A 25,643-nucleotide genomic window follows, 5' to 3' on the forward strand; every position below is an offset into this window, starting at 1 on the left:
AGGGAAAAAGGACAACCGGTATGGGACCGATCACATGATCATGTGTTACCCATTAAGCATCTTCTTTCAGCATGTGTTCAGTAATGTGCACCCCAAATCAAAAACAATAATGATAAACTATATTCCTTAATATCCAACAGCAGTTTGCAATGGTCAAACTGAAAAAAAAAAATGCTTAAGCCCAGATTTATTTTCTGAGATTGTCCTACAAAGCTTGCAGATGTCGGCCTGAAAACACAACAAAACAAATAGAAAGAAAAAGAGAAATCATTCCCACTGCTGCATCCGGTGGCGTCTATAACGTAAACCATTTGGTCTCGTCTTCCTCGTGACTCGTCTTTGGTCATTTGGGTTGGGATTTTTTTTTTTCGCTCATCGGCCACATGCATTAGGCGAGATGTACAAATCGATAGAATATCGCCATGCGTAAAAGTGCGAGAAGATTAACGAATTAGGTCGCATGCTAAAGAAGAGCCAAGGGATAAAAATAATCTTTCTGGACGGAAGAGCTCGCCTACCGCAGAGTCACGCTATGTTAGGGAGTGGATTCAGTAGAGTCGAGCTGCTTTCTATTTTTGAAGAGTAATTCTGAGGATATTGTGGGGAAAGACTGGAATGGCGTAAGCCCAGCCTTTTCTTCTCCAATTCATTAATATTATTCGTAAGGGAAATTTTTTGAATATTCGTCCGAAATTTGTGATTGTTGACTAAGTGTGTAGATGTTGTCTGAGTTTGGCAGTATTTCCATATTGCAAGAAGTTCAGAAAAAACAAAAGGGTCAAGGAAGAAAGAAAAACCACTGATTGACTGATCTAAGCTATTGCCTTCGAGAGATTTTTGAAGAATATATCATATCTCTTCTCTGAAAGCAACACTCATCCATGTTACTGCGACTCTCGTGTCTTCTTAAACTGCGCGAAATACCTTGTTCTATCTTGTACCTTATAAAGGGATAGTATTGGTGGAGATGAGGATTGGGCTTTTAAGTTTTTGCGAGATATCAAGAAACCACTTATAAAATAGCACAGAGGATACTATTCTAAGAGAAATTCAAAGCATATCTGATGAAAATCGAATGTGAAATGGCTAAGACATCCGAAAACAAAGTGAAACAAAGCGCGATCGTAAAGAAAGGTGGGTCCGACCTTTTATTAGGATTGCTCTTTTTTGGATATCTCAGTCATTTCAAAACAAATTTTCATCAAATAAACGTTGAAATCCTCTTGGAATTACATGCTTTTACATAATTCATAAGAGGTTTCTCATCTCACCAACAAAATTTTAGGAACCTAAAGTTAGGTCTCAAACAAAACTATACGATCCCTTTAAAATGATCTGAGCACCAAGCAAATGAAGATCTATTCCACATTTTTTAATCTGATTTCTTGTAACATCAATTCCTTGTTACTACTCCTTTAATTCTCCTTACTGAGAAGCCTTGAGCATCAGCAATTTGACCAGAAAACACCTTTCAGCTCCCAAAGTATTTTGAATATCAATGATTAAATGCAAGTTGAATCTAATTGACAAGGACTTTATCAATTGTAGATACGTCCATAATTGTGTGTGTTTGAAACGCTACGATGACCAATGGTAGCAGACTAAACGCCTACCTGATGAATGCCACACATTGCTACCATGCACCGGGAGCTCGTCTCCGTGGTTACATGCAAAAGGTGATTTAGTAAAAGTGAAGAATAGGTCACGTGATGTTCTGAAAGAGAGAACAGACGCCATTTTGACTCCGAGGAACATGGCGTCAGGTCCTCGCAGTCCAGCCCAGAATTACTCAACCTCGAAGGTTTGAAGGGGACTCGCGTCACGGGACCGTCTCCAAGAGCTTCCAATTACGGGTCGCTTAAAAGACTCTCTGTTCTCGTCGAACTACATCACAATTGGCAGCTAGAGAAATTGACCCAATTCGAATTATCTGGCAAAGCCAAAGTCTGACCCAGCCGCCTCAACTATTGCAAATGAACCCCGATTTTATTTCAGTTCGTTATTCGACTAAAACGAGTTCAATTGCGCTCTTACCGAAACACAAACGGCGAGTGCTAAAGGCAAATTAGCACAAAACAAAATAAAGGAATCCGATTTCCAAATCGTTGACTGATTATACTTAGCCTCGATTTCAATTAATAGAAAGACATCGAATAACAATATCTTTGGTAACTATCATATCAAACTACATTCATGGCATTCATGCTCTCATCTTTATAACTTGTTATTCTCTGTCGTTTGTATTTGTTAAACGCTACGGAATAAAAATGTTACAAACAATAATCATAAAACTTGATTCTTTTTGAAATACCAGAATAGAATCACACAAGCAATACTTTGAAGTTGCACTCATCAGAGATATGTCAGATTCGTCTAATATTTATTTCCTTTTTGAACATTTGTGTAAATAGATTTGTAAACTGAATGATTGATGAATTTCATGAATTTGAATAAATGATTGATGAACTTTTCCAACAAGGATTTGGGGAAAAATTTACCAGTACTCATATCTGTTAAAAAAACAGATACATAAATACGCGGCAAAGAGGAGACTTGTTGAAACTCCGTCTAAGCCAAGAAAGCAACTTTTTAAGATTCGCTTGGGTGTTTTTTACGGAACTAGAAAACAAGAAGGAGATTCTGTAGAAACTTGCTTTTGCATCCTCGTGTAAAAGGCAAATACAAATTTGTAGGCGACTTGTTAAAACTTCCAACAAGTTTCCTTCTCTTCCTTTACAATGCACTTTGGTTCTCTTCACATTCGTCTGGTTCCTAGCGAGCCTTCTAGAAAAAAAATCAACAAGGCGAAGTCTCTCCGCACGTACAAGAGCTCACACCTAATAATTCTTTTTATATGACACATGTTTTAGGATAAGATTTCAGAAAATTCTAAGAAATTTACAAAAGATGAAAAATCCTTCGTGGTTCAGATCTTGCCAGTACACTGGCTTCATTTCAGTCTGGAATTTGTGGGGGTGGGGGGGGGGGGGGGGGGTTCTGATGACATACTGCTCAGAAGTATAAGCTTGCGGTATCACCACTTAAATATTGCACTTGTTGTCCAAACCTACGCTGAAACAACTAATTATTCTATATGGCATGTGGCAATAAGTTTAAAGATCAGGATAGATAATTAGTTCTTACCAAGCTGGTGTAGCTTGTCCCCTCACTACCTATGGTACGGCAAAGCGATCGGACTCTGGCTAGTCCATTTTATTTACTGCTGTGATGACTTAAAGCTAAGACTTTCGTGTGCAATGTATCTGACTTCAAGAGAGTACCATAGTGTGATGTCATATCAATTCATCGCCATCGAAACTGATTCTAAACAACCTCACCTGGTCCGAATGTTTATGTCCACACCTGGTTCAAAACAAAACTAAACACAAAAGACTCCAAACAAGAGACTGTGACATTAACACTTCTGTACTCTATACACTTTTAGCGGTTTGATGATTACACCACAAAGCGACAATGCTTTCACGTATTTAAAATCATTCCTTATCGTACCATGGAACTACTGTGTAGCTCCAAGATTACATTGGAGTTCCATCAGGATTGGAGTATGACATTTAGAGCACTGTGCATGGTACTGTCTCTAGGTTAGTTTGGCCGCATTGGACTGCTAACGGCACGATGCCGCACTTTAAAGGAACTTTCTTGTCCTCCTCATGCTTATTAGACAACGAGGGTTTGTTGACATTTGACTGAGTGGAGGAGATTGAAGAAGAGCTCTCGGTAGAGCTTGAGTTAGTGATACAGCGTGATTAAGGACGGAGTGTGAATCAAAGAGTTACCCGTAGAGGAAACCCATCATTGCACAAGATGCAGTGATCTACCGTGAGGAATATATTAAGTGGCCAACAAGGACCGACTCCAAACCCTAAAGTCCTCACAGAAACTAATCAAATAGAGAGATGACTGTAAGGCAAATGAAAGTGTATTGATCTAATTAGTAATGTTTTGATGCCTGCAACGATCCAACGGTAATTCTCATTGCACCGATGCGATAGAGCATACGCGATCCTTCCTACAACGCAGCTACTACAGGACATCTAAGGGAGACGTTGAAATTAATGTAATCCCGTTGACATAAACTCCACACAAACTGGTGAGAGTAGAATGTTATTGCAGTTCCACAGTGCACTCTTCATGTGTCGTACTTTTTCCGCAACGCGTAGCAAGGTTTACATCAATTTGCGTGTGGTAAAGTTACTGAAAACCTAATCGCATCCTATAACATTGCTAAGATCCATCGCTGCCAGCCTCTTATGGACAAGAATATGCATAACGTAGCCAGATACTGACATCGCAACACTGTAGTTCCCAGCTGCGAGTTTACATTGTAATGTCTAAGATTTTTGACATGACCATGCGCTCACCGTGAGCTATCGAGTTTTAAATAATTGTTGCTATGGGCTGTCACGGAATTATGACGTTACTTAGAAGTAACGATGTCACTTAGGTTGATGACGTCACTTGGAAATGATGATACCATTGGGGACTAATAATGCACATGCGGAACTGGACAATCAGCCAGATATCTGCTATGTATACCTACAGGGTCTGGCAAGTGATGAGAATCGACAGATTAAGTATTCTAAGATCACATAGTGAAAGATCTGCAAGAGGCGAGCGGATCTCAGCAAATTATGGTGAGCTTCAAACACGGCAATGTTTGACTTCAGAACTACTGAACTGTGACCCACGTGTTGGAGTACTGTGACTAGATCGCATCGTCAATGTCCCCAGCAGAGCCTGTGCATTTTAAGGGGATCCATGATGACGAGTGTTGTCAAACAGGACAAGACGAACATTTTAAGAATAAATGATAGAATAAACTCTTTTGTGTAATCAGCGCTTGAGGAAACAACCACTGAGGAAGTAGACTTCTCTTACACCAACTAGAGGTCTGGGTTGTAATACGGATTCATTCCATCTATTTATCACATAGATGACACTGATTCTTGGAGATGCAACGCGCCGATTCCGCTGTGCAACCGCTGTAGATTGACGGAGTCATTTTCATTAGCGGTTAATAAATTGACAGAACGGTCTCAAGATGCGTTCCGAACAGCCTTGGCTTACATTGTTGCACTTTGTTGAAAAGGAAAACTGTCTCTTCCATGTGATTGTATATTGAAACTAATGGTTCACCATTTCATCCAAAGGGACAACCCCTCTTATCTTACGCATCTCGCTTACTGCATTCGAACCTGTCATACGGCCACGTATTTTGTAGCCAATGAAGCCGTTGTCTCTTACTTGGCTCACCCTTCGCCACGCATGGATTTTTGGCTGCCTGGCTGACACTGCAAATACATTTCGCTTCTCCCAACGAGCAAGTATGTGTGAGCGGAAGTTGTAGCTAAACATGTGTAAAATGCATGTTATCACGCGTCAGTTCATATGCCATGTTTACCTTTGATTTTCCAGTGAAATGACTCCCGATGGCGAGTCCCCCGACGCAAACAGAGAAGATGCGAGAAAGAAGTACAGTGTTGGTGAACAAGTGCAAGACGATTCCTCGATTGTCCTTTTCACTCAAACCTTTGCTAACTAAATTCGCCCGCGAATCATTCAAATTGATCCTTCGAATTTGTAATTAACATACTTGTTCATGCTGAAGTCTGCACATTCCTTTGGTTGGGTCGTACACATATGTAACAGCAATGTAATAGAGACAGTCCCGAGGGGTTTGTGTTCGTAAACGCATTCGACAGGGTAATGGATTTTTCCCTTTACTTGCGGCGGTGCTTCCGAAACAGATATTAAATGAGAAGCAGATTTTATTCAGGACCCTACTTGTTACTTTCTCTTTATTTTCCTGGAGGCATATAAGTTCTTTATATTATAGAAATCACACCGTTGCCGCCTACTGATCTCGAAAAGAATGCAAGATATTGTTCATTGTTTGTTATATCACATGGTCCCTTATATAACATGAATATAAATACGTCATATCATGAGAAGACAGTAACGAAAAAGAAGAGATCGGTGAAAACATTGACATAGACAATACATTATGAAACATTTTACAATTGCGAATGTTTATATTTCATTAAAACGTTGTCCATCTAAAACATTTGCATATTTGCTTGGTGATATTTCTCTCATAAACAATTTTCATTCATAATTTCACTCCGACAAATATAGCAAAAAAACAAAAACAAAAACAAAAACGAAATGTGCACAGGGTCTTTGCCCAAAATTCGTTTCAGGCGATATTTATAAAATCATGAATACTTTTCAAGAAGACATAAAAAAGTACAGTTTAACATTATTGATTCATCTTTGTAACTGCTCCAATCTGGGGAGAGTCCACGGATTAATTGTTATTGTTATTACTCTATCAATATGAAGGAATGTTTATCTCTATCAATAAGAAGGAATGTTTGTTGTCTTTACTTCTTACATCAGCTTACAAATATCTTGTCAGACTCCTTAGTTGAAAGGCCTTGTAGCGTGGGAATTGGTGCAAGGGAAAGGCTAGTCCGTTTCGGAGATATTCGAGAATCCTCGTAACGAATTGTGTATAGCTTTATCACTGATTTCTATGCAAACACACACACAGCCGAAGAATCTCGACTGGGGTCGAACGTTACAGATAAGTGTACGCTTCGATGCACACATTCGCTCACAGGCAATTCTATTCTAGAAAAGTTGCCTATCATTCGTGGTTTTCGAATGTACAGCGAATGAAGATCTATTCAATCGGGCCTTCTATCCAAACGGATTCTTTTTTTTTAAATCTCCCAACGCAACCATGGGGGCCTGTTGCACTTTTTGCCTGAGAAAAGCTTGCATTGATATTTAACAATGGCAGCATCATACTATTCAAACCCGAGTTTTCAGTTCCTACCAGATTTTTCTCAACTTAAACGTGTTATGCAACAGGCCCCAGGGGCCCGTTGCATAAAAGTTACTATTATGGTAACTTTGCCATCCAATAGTAACTTCCATGGAATTCTTGATTTTGATTGGCTGTTGAGTATTGTTGCCATGGTAGTTCCCATTGGATGGCAAAGTTACCACAATAGTAACTTTGATGCAACGGGCCCCAGGTCTTTAGCTCCCCCGCCCGTACCCTTCTTTCTATCTTTTATCTTTTTCCTTTCAATTCAACTGTTTTTCTCTCCTACTTTACTCCCTATCTTTTTATCTTTCCATCGTTTTTTGCGTAACTTCTTCATCAAAAACATAAATTTGCACACACTCACACCCACACATGCACACGCACACAAAAGCACACACACACACACACACACACACACACACGCATATATATATATATATATATATATATATATATATATATATATTCACATTAAGGGATTTTTACCTGTCTCTTCCGGTGTTCACTATCATGTTGCTCTTCTATATCATTTAATTCGTTCGGGTTTGTTTGGTTTTTTTTTTCAACTCAGTAAGCAACTTATCTTCTGATAAACCATGTATATTTAAATGATTCTTCAAATTTGTTATGGTAAATAAAGAATAAGATTAAACTGATAGGAATTGAGTGCATAGGGACATTATCACTATGTGTTATGCGCTATATAAGCACTGTCAATTATTATTATTATTATCTATAAATACCATCTGGCCACGTGACCGTGAAATACATTAATGCTGTCATATTTTCCTTGTCTTCATTTATTTATATTTCATGCTATCGCATCTAGAGACTTAGCTCATAAACTCCTGCTACTCGGCCCTGACATACATTTTCCCAATATCTGCGGCAGGGACGTACATGAAGTTTGCGTTTCCTTGTGCCAGATATTGAGATATTGGAAAGACATTATACACCGACTGGTTATGATGTTGGCATAACAAACTCGGGGTAATTCGTTTAACTCCTGATGGATATGGAAGACTCTTCTATTAGTTTAAGAAATGCCACTGGCCCGAATATACACGATATCAATTTTAAGTTGGGGTGACCCATAATACCACGTCCTGCTTCATAAGACGTAAGGTTGTTTTATCAAGAGTATATTTTCTACGCACAAGCAAAGTCTCTCTAACCGGCTGCCACCGAAGTATGTAAACTGTCATTGCCTGATACACAGAATTTCAAGTTTTCGTTACCAGTGTGAACTTTTCTTCTAGTGCAGTGTCTTTTTCAAAAGCAAACGAATATGCCTGTCTTTTTGGAAAGTCTACTGTACAAACTTTAGAAGTTTCTAGTTTGTTTGTTGTTGTTTCCCTTACCTTTGTCATCCTCGGCTGCTACATTGCGTAAAAAGTTCTTACAGTATATAGTTTTGAATTTTTCCTCTCATTTCCTTGCTCTACTGTGTGAATGTATGTCATTATCATGTGGAGAAGTTTTGAGCATTTTAGCCCTCTCTATGCTGAGGATTTTGGACTTTTTTCATGCCAATCGGCACTAAAAGTACACAAAGGGCGAAATTACGGGTCCGCAGAAAGCTGCCACCGTCTTTAATCTATCCCTTAAAAGTGAGATATTTTTAGGATTATGTTGTTTAAAATTTACAAAAGATTTTACATTCGTCGTCTTAGATCCCAAGTTTTGAGCTCTTTCTGCAATTAGTTGAACCAGCGAGACAAGTTAGATTCTGATATCCACAGAGCGACTCGGTATCATCTCGTTCTGGTGTGAGAGATGCCAGTCTCAGCTTGGCCTTAATTGATTGGAGGGGTTTTAAGACCACCATTAACGAGTTGATTTGTTATTATGTAATCTTTACCTGTTTAGTTTTCTGTTCATGAGTCTGAAACAATATAACGGACTTTTTGAGGGGGTGTTTGTTTTGGTTTATTCGCGAAGGAATTTGAATGATTATCTAAATGTGATAAACTGGAGGAAGAGATTCCTTACTTGTCTGGTTCGCATTATCCGATGTATTATAAAAGTAGCACATAAACACAAATCGCACGGAGAGAGTTTAGAAAGGATTGTCGTGGTCAACTTACCACCTCTGGTGGCGGAGAATTACTACGTACCGAGAAGTGTGCGATGGATCAAACCAGATCAAACGGCACTGAAGCTGCCCGTCAGTCTCGGTAACATTACTCGAAATCAACCTCGGGATCGTCGTCGTTGAATTAATCGTTTGCCTTAACGTGCCCGTCGTCATTAATCCGCAGGGAAGTTGGTCTGCCCAAGTGGAGGCGGGATGGGAAGAGTCTCTAACTGTGAGCGAAGGGGTCGTCTGCGCGACTGAAAAGACGTTGTGTGATGGACGGCGGGAAGCTGACATCCACGGCGAAGACCCGATCTACGGCGAGTGCTAGCAGAGACAACAAAGCAGTGCGGATAAACACCCATTCAGCGTAATGAGCGCTCTTCACTTACAACGTCGACGATGCGGCATAATGTGCGTGCCGTCCCCTCGCGGTGAAATCTCGACAGTTTAACCTTATTGGGTTCACACAGTTTCAAAAATGCTCTAAAGCAGATTCCAAATTCCGCCAGTCGACGTAATGGACCTAAAAGTAGGCGGCATTCTGCGGTTCTAAATCCTGCAAATAAAGAAGGCTGTAAAATGGCGAGCGAACTTCAGCAATGACATAAGAAAAACAAATGGGAGGCTAAAAGGCACCCTCCTCTATCAACCTTTAAAACACCTCTTGCAGCTGTGGGCTGCATTCAAAGGCTCTCAGAGTCTGACGCCTAATGATTTTAAATTAAACCGTGAGTGTTTGTCATTTTGTAGCGGAGAGTGCACCTATATCATTCTAGCTGCCTGCGACACATTGACCATGAATAAGCCAGTTCAGAGTTCCCCTTTGCGCATGAGCAGATAATGGTCATTAGTTTGTACCAACAGGCATGTTTGTTTTTAAATTCACTAATATAAGCATCTGTCATATAACGATTATTCATGGAGTCCTAATAAAAAGGTACTAGATTACACATCCACCTGACATCAAGCCTGGTATTTGGCAATATTAACCGTTTGTTTATGCATTTAATGAAAAACAATGAATTGGATGTTGTGTTAGAGAAAAAAAAAATTGGATGATTCTCCAAGTGTTGATTGACGGACCATTCTGGTCATCTGGGTCCCGTTTTATCAAAAGATATAGTCGTTTATATCATTTCTTTATCACACAGGGTGACATACACTTATGATAGAAATCAACTATATAATCAATTATAACTCTATATTAAACAGGGCACTGGTCTACGAAAATTCATTCTTTGTTTATAACACGAATTGCAACAATTGTCACGTCGGGAAGCTTACGTATTATGTCTCTTTGGGAATGAGTGAAGTGCCTAACCAACTGAAAAAAAAGTAGAGGTCATTTGTACCAGTGTGCACATGACATGAGCTAATTACGAACTGGCCTTGTATGACGTCCCTGATTTTTATTTTGTCGCTCCTCTCTCCTACAACTCCCCGCCGGTCTCTTTTTAAAATCCTATTTTGCTTTCTTTGATTTACCGATCATTCCCTTCACTTTCTTTCACATCTATTAAATTACAAATATCTGTCTTTATGTTCTACACTTTTAATCTTTTTGCGTATACAAATAAGTTCAAATATTCTTTTGTAATGTATACTTTGTATTTGTATTTCCTTTCTGTTGGATGGAAATAAGAAACACACAATCGAATTGAATTGAATTGAATTGAATTGAATTGAATTGAATTGAAATAAAATGAATCTAATTTTATTTCATTTAATAGATTGAATTGAATTGAATTGAATTGAACTGAAATATTTCTTTCTTTACACCTTTCACTGTCTCTGATTGTCTTCTTTTGTAGAGACTAAACCTGTGAAAGCTATTTTGAAACCGTACATCAAAGTCTACACCCATTAGCTGTGCAGCTACCACATTTCGCCTAACCTTTGACCCAGACTTCAGAAGCATCGTCATTTTCGTAGCGTGTATTACTCTTCGAGTTCTGTTTTTTTTTTTCTGTGTTTGTGGTGGTGGTGGTGAATTTGTTGCTGTCTACTTTTTGGAGATCTGAATTAAAACGAAAATAAGTTTCAATTTCAGATTAGTTTATTTTCATATCTATATGTAAAGAAAATACAGCGGAATAGTAATAATGATAATATACATTATATATATATATATATATATATATATATATATATATATATGAAGAGCTTGCTTCCAAAAGGCGCTAAATGCATCATTTTTCAATGGATTTAGCACCCTTTGGAAGCAAGCTCTTCACATATTATATACTTTATATGATAGAGAAAAATCACAAATCTATTACACACGATGGGAAACAAATACACTGCGTACATGTTGGTATATTTTGAAACCGTTTGATTGTAAAAGGGTTCGATATTAACAGGAATCATGTACTTGTACAACTCAGTTTCTATGATTATTTTGCTAAACAACCTGCGGAAAATGCCACACATGTCTAAATTTTCTTATTGATAAATGACGATCTAATTGAGTTGCATAATGTCTTGTCTATGTGTAGGCGCTAAACGTTTTATCTCACGAATTCGTTGTTCCTTTGCTATTGGAATAATCCTTAATGTGCAGGATCACAAGTTGTCATTCCACACACAAAATAATTATACTGATCTATACAAAGCATTAGTTCTTTAAAGGACAAGTTCACCTTCATAAACATAAGGATTGAGAGAATGTAGCAATATTAGTAGAACACATCATTGAAAGTTTGAGGAAAATCAGACAATCCGTTCAAAAGTTATGAATTTTTGAAGTTTTTGTGCAGTAACCGCTGGATGAGAAGACTACTGCAGTGTATGAATAACTTAGATGTCACATGCGTACAACAATATAAGGAAAATATAAAGAGAATTTCACAAAATGCCATCTTTTGAAAAAAGTACACATTCCCCAGACTCTATACCGACAAATGTTATGGGTAATATTATTCCCCCTGCCTTTAGAAAGAGGCAAGTCAAGAGCTCTTTTGTTATGCGAAAAAAGTGAAAATATGTTGAATTTTCTTTTACATTTTCTTTATACTGTTGTACGCATATGACTCACAAGCTGTAGTAGTCTCCTCATCCAGCGGTTCCAACACAAAAATTTTAAAAATTCATAACTTTTGCATCGATTGTCCAATTTTCCTCAAACTTTCACTGATGTGTTTTACTAATATTGTTGCATTCTCTCAATCCTTATGTTTATGAAGGTGAACTTGTCCTTTAATACATCAAAACACCAGATTTTTGTCTAATTCCAGCTAGATCAATGCAAATGCACGGACTTACCATACAGGGAATACTATAAACATGTTTACTACGCGTGATTTTCAGCTGTCGAAAATAAAATTGATAGATACATTGTAGAAATTATATGGGATTGTCTATAAAAGAGACAAAAACACAAATCAATTCAACATAATGGGAAACAAATTCACTGTGGACATATTAAATAAGTGTATTCTGTATTTTGAAACTGTATGATTTTTAAAGGGCTCAGTAACATGAATCCTGGATTTGTGTAACTCAGTTTCTGTGATTATTTTGCTAAACAACCGACGGATATAATGCCACCTTTGTGTTAACTTCCTAATAACGATTTAATCGAGTTTCATAATATCTTGTCTATGAGTGTACGTTTTATCTCACGAATTCTTTGTTCCTTTGCTATTGGAACAACGTGCAGGATCAAAAGTTGCTTTCACTTCACACCAAAACACCAAAATGTTGTCTACTTCCAGCTTATATCCCTGCAGATCACACCAAATGCACGGACTTACCCTAGGGTATGCCATAAACATGTCTACTATACGCGATTTGATGATAAAATCTGCTGCCAAAAATAAAAAAGTACACACTGTGGAAAGTATATATGAGATTCCCTACGATACTAAGATGATTATAACTTACCACGTCTTACATCATTATATAAATTATGTACACACAAAACTTACTTTTTGTTTATACGCATGATATTGGTGATAACTTAGAACTATAAATTTCAGGTTGGTATCAAAAAAGCAAACGGATAAAAGGTGATCAGAAGGTCTATCTTATTGTTTATCTTCAAGATCGGTTCTGGAATGATATAATTGGTCTCCTTCATAATAGATTCATCTACATCGTACATGACCTTCCATCGAAAACTGAGATCTTAATTCCTGTATACTTCTGAAGGGTTGTTAATCCAAAAACGTAACTTAAAAAATTACTACAACGTAACTATGTCATTTATATTGCATTTTGTTTTCCATCCTATGGAAAAACTTAAATTCCTGTTTATGTTTGCTATTACGAAGGTTCGTTGTTCCGAAGGTTCGTTAGTAAGCATCTTCTTTCCATTTTCGCATTAAGGAAACTTCGGAATAACGAACCTTATTTCCTTTTGGGATTATTGTCTTTATCATAGAATGCACTCTCACCAACCAGAAGTTCACTTAACCCTTCAGATGTATTACTATATTATAGATGTATTGGTTTTTAAGCCTTGTTTTTCTATTTTCTACTGTTATATCAACGTAGGCACAGATAGGTCAAGAGAAACTTGAAAAACAATCGCTTTCTCCATATGAAAATCAGTGAAACATTGAGAAGTTCAAACCGACGAAATAGTCAGAAAGGCTTTCAACATAGTAACTATACCCGTTGTGATGCTAACTGGCCAATAATGCTTATTCCACTCAAATACCCGGCGAGTTCCGCACTACTGTTTTATTTCAGAGCAATGAAACAGCATATCAAACGACAGTTACCATGATTACAATATACCGCAGTACTACTAAAAACATCAAAAGAGAATATATTTCTTTTTCAACCCATGGTATCCTACAGATGCTACACTTAATATTTGGATTAAAACATAAAGTAAACACAGTTTGAACAGGTAAGACATTCGTATTCATACATAGGCATTACATTCCATATATGACACAAGATATGAAAGAACTTATGAAATTATAATCAAGAGATATGCATTATGATACATTCAAAATTATTCAACATCCGTTTTGTTTTCGAGCGATGGAGATAAGTCTTAGGAGGTATTCAATTCAACTCAGTTCAAAATGATTTTATTTCCATATAAAATAATACAATATACATAATTCTTACATGAGTACATGATATTCAAAGGAACGTTGAATCACGTAAGTTTTGTGTTTATGAAAAGAATTGCATTACTGTGTTTCATTTATTGCATTTTTTTTATTTCTTTTATTGCGCATTACAATTTCAGTGTTTTTTTTTTCATTTCTAGAGTTTCATCGAAGGATCTTCAGTCTTCAAAGTATGGCAATGCAGTGGGTCCTTCTATCTCTAATTGGACCACACTACCTTGCTAGATTGCCATGAAAAGTGAAAAGTCTATTAGTAATCGGCCCACCACGAGGGGCAGTGAAGTTACCAATGGCACATTACATCCGTGTTAAAGACGGTGCAACATCAAGTTAAAAGCAATATAACAACTGTTCGACTTGATGTTGCACCGTTTTTAACACTGATATAATGTGCCGTTACAACTAGAATACGCTCGTCAGCAGCCTGCCAGTGTGGTGCACCAGAACAGACTGCTCAACACATCTTGAGTGAGTGCCCTGATCTCCGACCACCTGACAACATAGCCCTAACACACCCTACCCCTGAGACTGTAACTTGGCTGGAACAATTGAGAGACTTTGCTTAAGCTGCCGCTGCCTCATACGTAAGAAGAAGAAGAAGAATATTACAACTTCAAAGATATTTCAGTAATTATACAAATACACATTTCACTTCGAATCGAGGGACACACTTAGATCAATTCATCCCAACGGAGATTCAGTTTTCTTTCTCTGATTTTTGTTTTGTCTTAAAATGTTTGTTTGTTTGCTTGTTTGTTTTTGTTTCATTATTCCATCTGATAAGATAGCCGGATAGCCCACATTCAGCTGCATTAGCTGGTCTTCCATGGGGTCCAATTGGATGTAACATGTAACATTCAACGGGTTGAACACCCTGCTCTTTGCGATGAATGAATGAAGCGGGATCTTTTACTTGCATGAGATGTGACACTCTCACACACAGGACCTCCATTTGATGTCCTATCCTAGGGATTGAGTGTTTTGCCTCTTACTAGAAGTGACGGTATGATTACACGCAACATTGCTCAGTGGGACCTGGGAATCGAACCCCGGTCCTTTGGATTTGGAGGCAGACGCGCTACCGATTATAAGCCAAATCCCCGCCTTACATTTAACAATTTCTGCTTTCCTCATAACTATGCCAATGACATGAGACATGCACGAGTAATCCTTAAAACAAGAAACGAGGATGGATGCAAGCTAAAAAGCAAGGTGGTATTTGAGAAATTACCTTTGAGTATTTATTTATTTATTTATTTATTCATTTATTTATTTATTTATTTATTTCTAATCTTTTGTCAGGGTAGTCTATTCACCAATAAATAGTGGTCTTCCATGGAGCCCTGAATAATGTTGATGAACATATGTACATTAAATAGCAAAACGTTTATATACAGAAGATGACATAATACAGTGTAGATACATACCAGCATACTGTACATTGCAAAGTAACATAAAAAAGTACATGCCACAGCAAGAATTCACCAGAATGCCGAAATAACAATTAAAACGCTATTATCTGATTATACAGGAATGATAAAGCCCAGAATGAATTTCGTGTTACTTACAAATAGCAACTTTGCTTAAACAATCTCTTAAATGAATATATGGAAGAAGCTGATCTAATTGAATGATCTAGCCTGTTCCATTTAAGTACAGAGGATACGATTGGGCTGCACTTGTGACAATCAGAGCGAAATCTTGGCACACATAGATTTCCACTGTCTATTAGCTTTGTATGATGTTCATGTACATCACTAGGCTTAACTAAGTGCACCTGAAGGTACGAAGGTGCTAAGTTATGGACGCATTTATATATCATCATAACGCGGCTGAAATCAAAACGTTTGTCTAGTGTCATCCATTTAAGACTGTTGAATAAATCAGCCGACGGTGTGTCATATGTTTTGTCCAAAATTATTCTTGCTGCCCTCTTTTGAATTTTTTTCTAACTTAGTTGTATGGGATTGGAATCTGTTTGACCAGACAACAGAACCGTAATCAAATTGTGGTAACACTAGACTATTATAAAGTAATTTTAGGGATTGTTGGGGCAAAAAGGCCTTCGCTCTCTTTATCATGCAGACACTTTTTTTGGTACGTTTACATACATTTTCGATTTGTTTAGACCATTTCAGTTCTTCATCTATTAAAACACCTAAACATTTAGTGAACTGAACTCTTTTAATCCGACTACCATCTAATGAAATACTGAAATTTTCAATTTTCCCGAGATTAGCACGGGAGCCGATAATCATGACAGAAGTTTTGTCAGTGTTAAGGACGAGCCGATTTTTCTTAATCCACCCCATTACTTTATTTAGTGCAACAGTTATCTTTTCTTCTAAAACTGTTGCGTCATTAGCACTGACAGTGAGGGTCGTACACTGTAAAAACATCGGTGTTAGATTTAACACCACGGGTGTTAAATCTAACACCGATCAAACTTCAATAAAGGACCACACCCACAGGTGTTGAAAATGCACTATGATGGTGTTGAAAAGTGTTCACCTGACACTTCGTGGTGTTAATTTGACACTGTACCTGGTGTTATTTTGACACTGTACTGGTGTTAATTCAAAAATGACACCACATGGTTGTGATTTGATATTTGTTGGTGTTAATATCAGTGGTTTAACACCCGTCCAGCTTCAATAAGAGACCACACCAGCTGGTGTTACTTTGGTGTAAATTTATTTTCACATTTTTTCAAAAATGTAGTATTTTAATGTAAAATTCTTGAACGTCTTGCTTAAATCAAAAAAATCAACAAGAAGTGCAGTTACTAAGAAACTCTTCAAAAAACAGTTTGAAATTTGGAAATGACACCCGGTGGTGTTAATTTAACACCATAAATGAGCACCGAAAATTTAACACCAGCTCGGTGTTCACTATTTAACACCGGACTTTTTGCAGTGTATCGTCAGCGTACATATCTATAACACCTTCTGAAGTACACTCGGGTAGACTGTTGACATAAATTGAAAATAAAAGGGGACCAAGAATTGACCCTTGAGGTACACCCAATTTGATAGTTGAAGGGTGGGACTTGGCTCCTTTGAATTGCGTCACTTGCTGTCTGTCACTTAAATAGGATTTGAACCAATCTACAGTCGTCTTGTTACACCCTATACGCTTTATGTAAAAGTAGGTCATGATCTGCAGTGTCAAATGCCTTCCGAAGATCTATGAAGGCAACTCCAGAAATTTGATTATTATCTATATTCAAAGACCACTGATTCACAAGTTTTGCAAGAGCAGTTGATGTGGAATGAAATGGTCTAAAACCAGATTGATTAGGGTGTAGTAAATCATTCGCATTCATGAATTCGCTCAGTTGTTGATGTACGGTCCTTTCGATAATTTTACTCACTGTTGGTAAGATTGAGAAGGGGCGGTAGTTATTCAACGAAGAAATATCTCCTGCTTTAAACATTGGTACTACCCGAGCCTTTTTCCATTCACGTGGAACAACGTAGACAGGGATTTGTTGATAATATCGCAAAGAGATTCTGCAATAACATTCTTTGTCATCTTTAAAAGTTTGCAGCCAATGTGATCTTCTCCGGTTGCTTTATCTATGCCAAGAAGCTCGATCTGTCTCAATACAAAATCTCTCGTTATCATACTTAAATTAAATTGAGAATGAGATGGAACAAAGCCTTTGTCCTCATCTAATATCATTTGAGTATGATACTATGAAGACGTCTACGGTACTATGACCCTACTTATCACTATGTAATAATCTAAGGCTTCTGGCCTATAACAATGAAGTGGTATTAACATACAATAATTTTATTAAATTTGTCATCGTCATAAAAATACAACCCTTCTTTAAAATGTGAACGCTTCGACACGAATAAAAACAGTGGTTTGTGGCTTTTGCCTGGTTTAAAATCTGACTAAAAAGGTTGGTAAACTAACCTAATTCTTTATCCGATCACAAGAAAGGAACATTTCAGCATGAGGCTTCCCTCACTACCAGCATGCATTTTCTCTTCTTCTTCTTCTTCTTCTTCTTCTTCTTCTTCTTCTCCTTTTCCTTCTTCTTAGAGACTACAAAAATGACTTATCTTGATTTGGATCTTTAAAACAAAACCGCCGAAAAAGTTGTTTATACTACTGTACCAAGATTTTGGAATATCTGATATAACATTTTAAAAGAGAATCTTTTAAGTCCATTACATTCAAATTTACTCTGAGAAAATTATTTGCTTTCTATACATAGAACACTAAATGGCTAAACTGCATATTATGTTATAACAATGACGTACTAAATCAAACTTTGCTTCTTCTTTTTTTCAAATGTATACTTTTGTATTAAGTATAACCTTTTGATCGGCGGAAATAAAGTATGAATGAACTGGATTGAATGAAATCTGGTGAGGTGGCCATGACGACAACTGCTTGCCTGTTTGCCAGTTGTTTGCTCACAAAAATATCACAAGAACGCCCAAGTTTCATGTGATCATATCTAGAATTTGAGCTACACTCTTTTCGCAACGCATTTCTATTATAGATATATCATTCGAAGATGTTGTATCCTCTTATCTTGGATTATTTGCAATTTTAGGAAATGGAAATTCAATACCTGTATATGATTTTCGTAAAGTGACTGTCTGCATTTGATGTTCAAGATTTGATGTTCATATTGGCTTCGATATTCCAGACATACTCGAATACTCAATAAGTGGATTTGTTCATACACAGTACCGGTTTTCGTCAACTCGTGAGTGTTTGTAAGAGCTGAGGAAATCGTTTCTGAATGTTTATTTTTGGAACATCTTTCTGGAATGCTCTTCTATCATAAGGATCCGATTCGCAGACTTCATAGAAATACTTAAAAAGCATCTGAAGTCAAATGAGTTCTCATCTTGTTTGGTTGATTATTTGTTGCATTTGCTTTATGTATATATTTCTATCTCTCCCCTGTTCTTTCCACTTTAAAAGTATTGTTTACCATTGGGAGCAGTGATTCAAAAATATTCGAGTTATCACATTTGATGCATATGTGTAGGTCAGTTGCATCACAAATCATATATACCATAGAAACATTTCGCAATAAATCCTAAAATATAAGTTGATATCACTATCTTTCTCACTAAACCATAACGGTAGACGGTTTAATCTAGAAATGATTTTATCAGGACTATCGGTTCACATTGTGTATATTTAACAATACTTGACAGTAATTATATTGATTAACATTTTTACATTGGTTGTTCCTATCTTTAACTCACATTTTACAACTTTTCTGAAGCGCTAAAGCTAGGTTTTTGTTTCATCTGCAAATGGTAGATAATGCCTTTAATGTGTACAACAACTGTTTATAATTTGCTCCGTATGATATGCATGTGTGTAATATGAAATATATGCGTTTTGATGATATATAACTTTTACATACAAACATAAAAATGAAAAGTGGTGTATTCATAAAATTATTCTCGTATGATAGTAACATAATTCATATCTTTATATCCCGATACTGACGAGAAATAATAAGTTTGACACAATGGTGCCAAATAATATGTGTAGCAGAAGAAGTTTATGAGCCAAGGGGTTGCGATAACTCCTTCATGTGATTAAATGAAACCAAGAGATAACACGCCACCAGTTGACTGAAAAAAAAATCTTAAAGTTGGCTGAATAGTTAGTTGGCTGGGCTATATGTCACCGTGGGCATGGTTGAAGAGTGTGGTACAGTACTTTTTTTTTTCATTCACAGTTTGGATGCATTCTCTTCAATATGCAGCGACGAGATCTCAACTTTATCAGTTCTTATAGAACGCCATGCAGAGGTATGAAATCCGTGAATCCATTACTGTCACTTTGGGCATGGTTTGGATCGGAATGGCGGCTGGACGGATGGATGGCATTTGAGTATGTTGGTAGGCTGGTATATTCCCAAATGGAATATGATAAGACACGACTCAAGGTACGTGAGTACTGCAATATCCTCTTCTTTTACCCTTCTCGGTCCACTCCTATCTTACACTTTAATGTTCATCTTTCCTTTTACTCACTGTTTGTCATGGTTCATTGTATAGTTAGATTATATAATATATATATATATATATATATATATATATATATATATATATATAATATATATAATGTATATCCCTCTCTCTCTCTTGAGCCCTGTGATTTGAGTTATTGGTTCCTGTATTATTGTACATGCACATACATGTACATGATATAAACATTGTTAGTGCCATACATATGCATAAACATAAGTTGTTAACAAAGTATTTTTCTTCACTGCCTTATCAATGTGCAGTAAAACGCAGCAGCAATGAAATGAATAATATAGAAAGGCTACAGCTGCGTAAACGTAGCTTGATTAGCAAGCATCCCTCGTACATAATGACATAAATGATATAAAAATAGGAGGGAGGGATGACTTGGGTAGAGATAGGATAACGCGGTAAACCGTTAGAATTTTTTTCTCGCTAAACTATTTTTAAATTCATGGGATGAAATATGATTACACAGGTAAAAATGAAAGAAAATGATTATAAGTGGATTCAAAACAATTAACTATCTGATGGTGCGCATGGGAAAAAGTGTTGTAACATAATATGTCCCAACGTACAGCCACTAACAGTAAAATGAACAGTAACGTTACGAAACACAACGTTACGTAGGGACTCAAACAAACATACAACGAAAAAAATGAAAACCTGAAGCCTCCCATGCAACAACTGGGGAAATATCGTTTTTGTAGATTCATTAATTCTACATGTGTGAGAACTGCAGCAAGTGTTTTGTAGGGCCTGTCAAAAGTCGACCACCTTGATGAGATGGCGCTCTTTCACCGGTCGAGAACGAATGTCGTGACGACATATGACGCAAGCGGGACGACGAACCATTTGAGCAGCATCGCCAGAACGGACCAGTGATGCCTGGACGGGAGGGACCAGCGAGGCTTGGAGGGGAGCACCACGCCCTCTCTCGACGTGTTATCTTCAGTGCAATCTGTCAGCAGAAGAGGCGGAAAGATTGAGAAAGAAAGAAGGAGATCGTTGTCGAAGAGTTTCTCGAACCATGTCTCGTAAAAACAAAATACATGATAAACAAAAAAGCAATGTATGTTTGATGTTGCGTAGAAAAATTAGGCTAAGAATAATCTTTATGTAAGGTTTGAAAACTATGTTTTATTATGGTTGAGAAACGGATAGCGCAATATGAGGAAAAAATCTCATGTACAAGCATTTTCTTCCAAACACAGATTCAGTGAATGTACAGCAAAGTGAAATATTCAAATAACAAAATCGTGATCGTATGAAGAATCAGATAGTCAGTACAAATGTAATAATTTTTTCAAGGTGTAGTAAAATTCACATGACGCCCTCTGTACATGATGTCACAATAGTAGTAGAAAGGATAAGAAAATATAGAAAGAAAATTGTTGTGTATTTCTACTACAAAGCCTAATTGTTTTCAAAATCATTTTTGTTGGAAGTCTGGGCAATTGAATTACCCTTTTTTGTTTCCATCAAATTGGTATGCTTATTGAAATACCGGTGAAAACTATCATGAGCATGTTATAATAGTGACAACTGAATGTGAATATTCTGAATGTTGTGATTATTTTTGTTTAAGTGATGTTTTATTTCCTTCATCTTGCCATACATTCACAATACACAAAATGATGATTATTTCACAATACAAAATATGGTAACATTATAAAAAACAAAAACGAGATCTTCGGTACAGAATATAGTCTCGAAAACACTTCATTGTTTTACTCAATTCATTTTTTGACTAAATAATATTGAAAAAAGATGCCTAAAAAAAAATATCTTCTTAAATCATATCACTCAATGATCATAGCAATCCAAACTTTCACGTAATCATGTCCTTTTTCCCCCATTCAAATAGCGTATAATTGAAGTCGAGGAAGGTGTGAAATCATACCCCCACCACAATACCAATCCAAAGGACAAACCACGACTTTTACACTTGCCTCCCATCACAAACACCTTTAATCAACACTCTAAACAAATTCATAGACCCCTACCTCCTACATCCACTCGGACAAAAAAAAAAAAAAAATGCAAGCACGCACAAACACATACACCTAAGCTTTTACAACCCTACACACACGCATACAAATCCAAACACACTTGCACCCTGCATGAATCCAGTTCCGGTTCATCTGCGCTCACTCACGCACACACTCACACACACACACACACAAAGAAAATCCGTTTAAAATGAAAAATATCGATATGTTCCCATTAAATGTACCTCCAATAAACCCAATTTTCCTTTTTATTGGCTATTTTATTCTCTTCATCTCTACAATCTTGAACCAACATATCTATATCTGAGTGGGACTACCCTAATTTTTAAAGAAGACAATAAATGAATAATAAATAAATATTACTTTTTGCGCAGATTGCAGAATCAGCTGTTTTCTTGTTTCAAAAATAGTATAATTTACTTAGAAAACGCACAATTTTTTTACAGTTATTGTAATATTTTTGCCCGATGCCCCATAAAAATTAATTTTCAATCATCACTATCAACTTCCATTAGACAGTATAACTTCATAATTACCTCCTTCCATAATCGTTTTACTTTTAAACAATCAAAAAATAAATTGTGTTTCTACTTCTTTTGTATAAAAAAAGCAACAGATTATTGTATAAACGTTTTATTATGATTATATGAATATATGGGGGAAAAAAGGATTATAACATCGAAAGAGAGGGAGACACGGTGGTAACGCCCTCTACGTTCTCTCGACAGACTGCTCACCTCGGATCAGCTCTGGGCGGGGTTTCCAGTTCGCCTTCTTCGGGGCACCCTTGGCCTTCATTCTCTGCAGAAACGCGTCCCAAGCTGGAGGTTCCCTTGGCAAGAACACCTGCATGTGGTTCCAAAACCTGCCAGAAATGAAGGAAAGATACAATCTATAATGCAACAACAACGTCACCAAACTTTTCTTATGATTATGCCCATGATATCACAGTTTGCATGTAGATAAAAAAAAGGCCCCGTAGTGGGCGAGGGTGTATAGATAGGGGGAGTACAGTGGCAATTTTCTTACAAAACAAATATAAACAGTTATTTGTAAATTGTATTTGTTAATTCAACTTTGCGTAGTGTAATGATATGCATAGTACTGAAGTGATGCATAGGCCCTGGTTTCTTGTGTCTATCCTGGGATACAGCAGTGTGCAAGTGTGTAAGTTTAGTACACCCAATTTTACGCAAAATACCAATAATTACGTTTTCCGACATTATAGCTGAAAGAAAGATTCTATTCCTTGGGTTCTGCAAAAGCTATTCTGGGCATCTTCCAAAAGTAAGGATAACTATATCCAATTTGAGATGCCAATACCGTACTGATTTTAGTTATCGGGATACCTTTTTTTTCATTCCTTTGAAGAACAGAACTTTCAAAGTTAAGGATTCATAACCATGGTTAATTTGATGGACACTACAATCCGAGCAAAGGTGAGGGCGGGCTATTGGTATTTATCTCATTCAAAAACTTTACCTTGTAGACAGGACGAAACCAATTTCCCCCCTAAAATACATATTAGCTTATGAGTTTGAAGCCTGTGGTTGGTCAAAATAGGTCCGGTGATCATCATGGAGCCATGTCGTTACCAAGTGCGCTCATACGCTGTGTCCATTGTTCACTACCCCTTGTTTGGTTTGCTCTCATTATTACGTACGAGCGTGCACACGCTACCCTGTAACGGGGTAATACGCGCGGTAACGACATGGCGTCCAATTTAGCAGTTGTCCGGACTGGACTCTCTTTAAAGCCGGGTTCACACGTACAAAAAAGCGGGATGACAATCGCGTTCCATATCTCGAGATTTTTTGCGAGCGTCCACACGTACCAAATTAGCGGGATAGCGATCGCGCTCGGAATCTCGAGTTTTTTGCAAGCATCCACACGTACAGAATTATCCCGCTAATTGCCGATAGAGATAACAGCAAAGCCTGCAAACTGGGTCACACAGCGCCCTTCTCTATCACTACCTGCGCGCACTTCCCTTTGTCCATTTTTTTTTGCGCGTCAGTGGTGTGGTTCGCGCGCGATTGTTGTGGTGCGCCAAAGAGGTGAAAGAGGTGAAGTATGATGGGATATAAAAACTCGAGATTCTAATCTCGACCGTTCACACGTACCAGCGCGGGGCCAATTATCCCGCTAATTGATGAACTAGCGCAAGATTTTTTGGGATTAGCATCGCGATGCTTATCCCGCTATAATTATCGGGTTTTTTCTGTCCACACGTGCAAAAAAACTCGAGATACCGATCGCGATGCAAATCTCGAGATTTGTATCCCGCTAATTGGTGTACGTGGGAACCACCCTTATATACGGCACTAGTGTAACCTACTGAAAGTGGAAAATGTCCGGATCCCTCGAGATGTTGTTATTGAAACCGTTGTAGAGGTCGTCCCAGAAGAAGCCTCGCAGCACAACCTGGCGATGGACCCCGATGCGGTTTCTGGTCTGAAGAAAACACACGCGCAAATAGACAGACAAGCAAATACACATTCAGATTAAAAACGGATGGCCATTAAAGTACCAATAGATCAAAAATATCAGTGGCAATGCCAGTTATGATGAAAATTTGATATTACAATGAAGCTAGACAATGATGAGGACATGAATAATGGTGATAACGACGAAAAAAAAAAAAGAACTTCACACTCATGACAACAACAACAAATGTATTCAAGGCAGCCTCTCTCCTGCGATCTTTTTCGCAATGGTTACCTGCACTCTGGCAGAGCTGTAATAAATTGTCCTTGGCATAATTGAACCTAATGGGAACAATAGAGACATGCTAACAATTGAATAAAGACACTTAGAATTCAACAGTTTAATATGAAAAAGATGTTTTCAAGGCAAATTATCTCTTGCGAACATTTTTTACAGTGAATGAAGCTGATGGAAACCATAGCAATATGTTAACAATTTGAACAGGGACGCTGGGGATTCAATAATAACATTAAAACAATTGGCAGCGTAAGCAAACAACGAAAACAATGAAAAAGCCGGAGACTATGGTTTTACGCCCACTGTACGAAACAACAGACAGAGGTAGTAAACATAGCATTTCGCTGGAAGTAAGGATAAACCAAGTGTTGCATAAAATCTAACAAAAGTCATACAAGTCATACAAACGCCACGCAAAAGTCATACCAAAAACACAAACAAACAAACAAACGACGTTTCTGTGGTGTGGTTTTGTATCTTAATGCAATAACTTACAATATTCATTAAAAGGATTTGATAAGATAAAATGAATACTTCTCTCTTCTAAGCCCTATTTTAGTAATTTTCCTTCATTGTTTTTCCTTCCCGCAGAATATCGAGGTCTCTAAATCGCCATATTTTTCAGCTAGTTCTTAAATTGCCAAAGCCTCTACAAGACTAAAGCTGATGTTTATCTCTGTAATCGGCACATGTTGAATTGTTTTGTACATAATGCAGTAATGTAGTATTTTACTTCTAAAAGTGTATCTTGCTTGTTATATAGACCAATTCACAGTTAGAGATGTTTCAGTCAGATGGCCCAGAATTTAAAGTCATTGAAACCAAACAGTTTCAAAGCTAGAAATCAACCACTTACATAATCCAGTT

General features: G+C 37.3%; 1 protein-coding gene across 1 annotated transcript in view; it reads right to left on the reverse strand.

Moving 5' to 3' along the window:
* Positions 1-20,837: 20,837 nt before the first annotated feature.
* The window catches only part of LOC139710581 (cytidine monophosphate-N-acetylneuraminic acid hydroxylase-like), a 61,772-nt gene continuing 56,966 nt past the window's right edge, over positions 20,838-25,643 (reverse strand). The window contains exons 13-15 of the mRNA XM_071622505.1: positions 24,391-24,506; positions 22,790-22,917; positions 20,838-21,001 (exon numbers count right to left, since the gene is read on the reverse strand). Of these exons, the coding sequence (XP_071478606.1) occupies positions 20,838-21,001; positions 22,790-22,917; positions 24,391-24,506 (408 nt within the window). The remainder of the gene's footprint in view (positions 21,002-22,789; positions 22,918-24,390; positions 24,507-25,643) is intronic.

This window comes from Diadema antillarum, unplaced genomic scaffold (genome assembly GCF_040938485.1).
Source record: "Diadema antillarum isolate AM-2024a unplaced genomic scaffold, OU_Dant_1.0 seq00001545_RagTag, whole genome shotgun sequence".
In the NCBI taxonomy this organism is placed as follows: Eukaryota; Metazoa; Echinodermata; class Echinoidea; order Diadematoida; family Diadematidae; genus Diadema; species Diadema antillarum.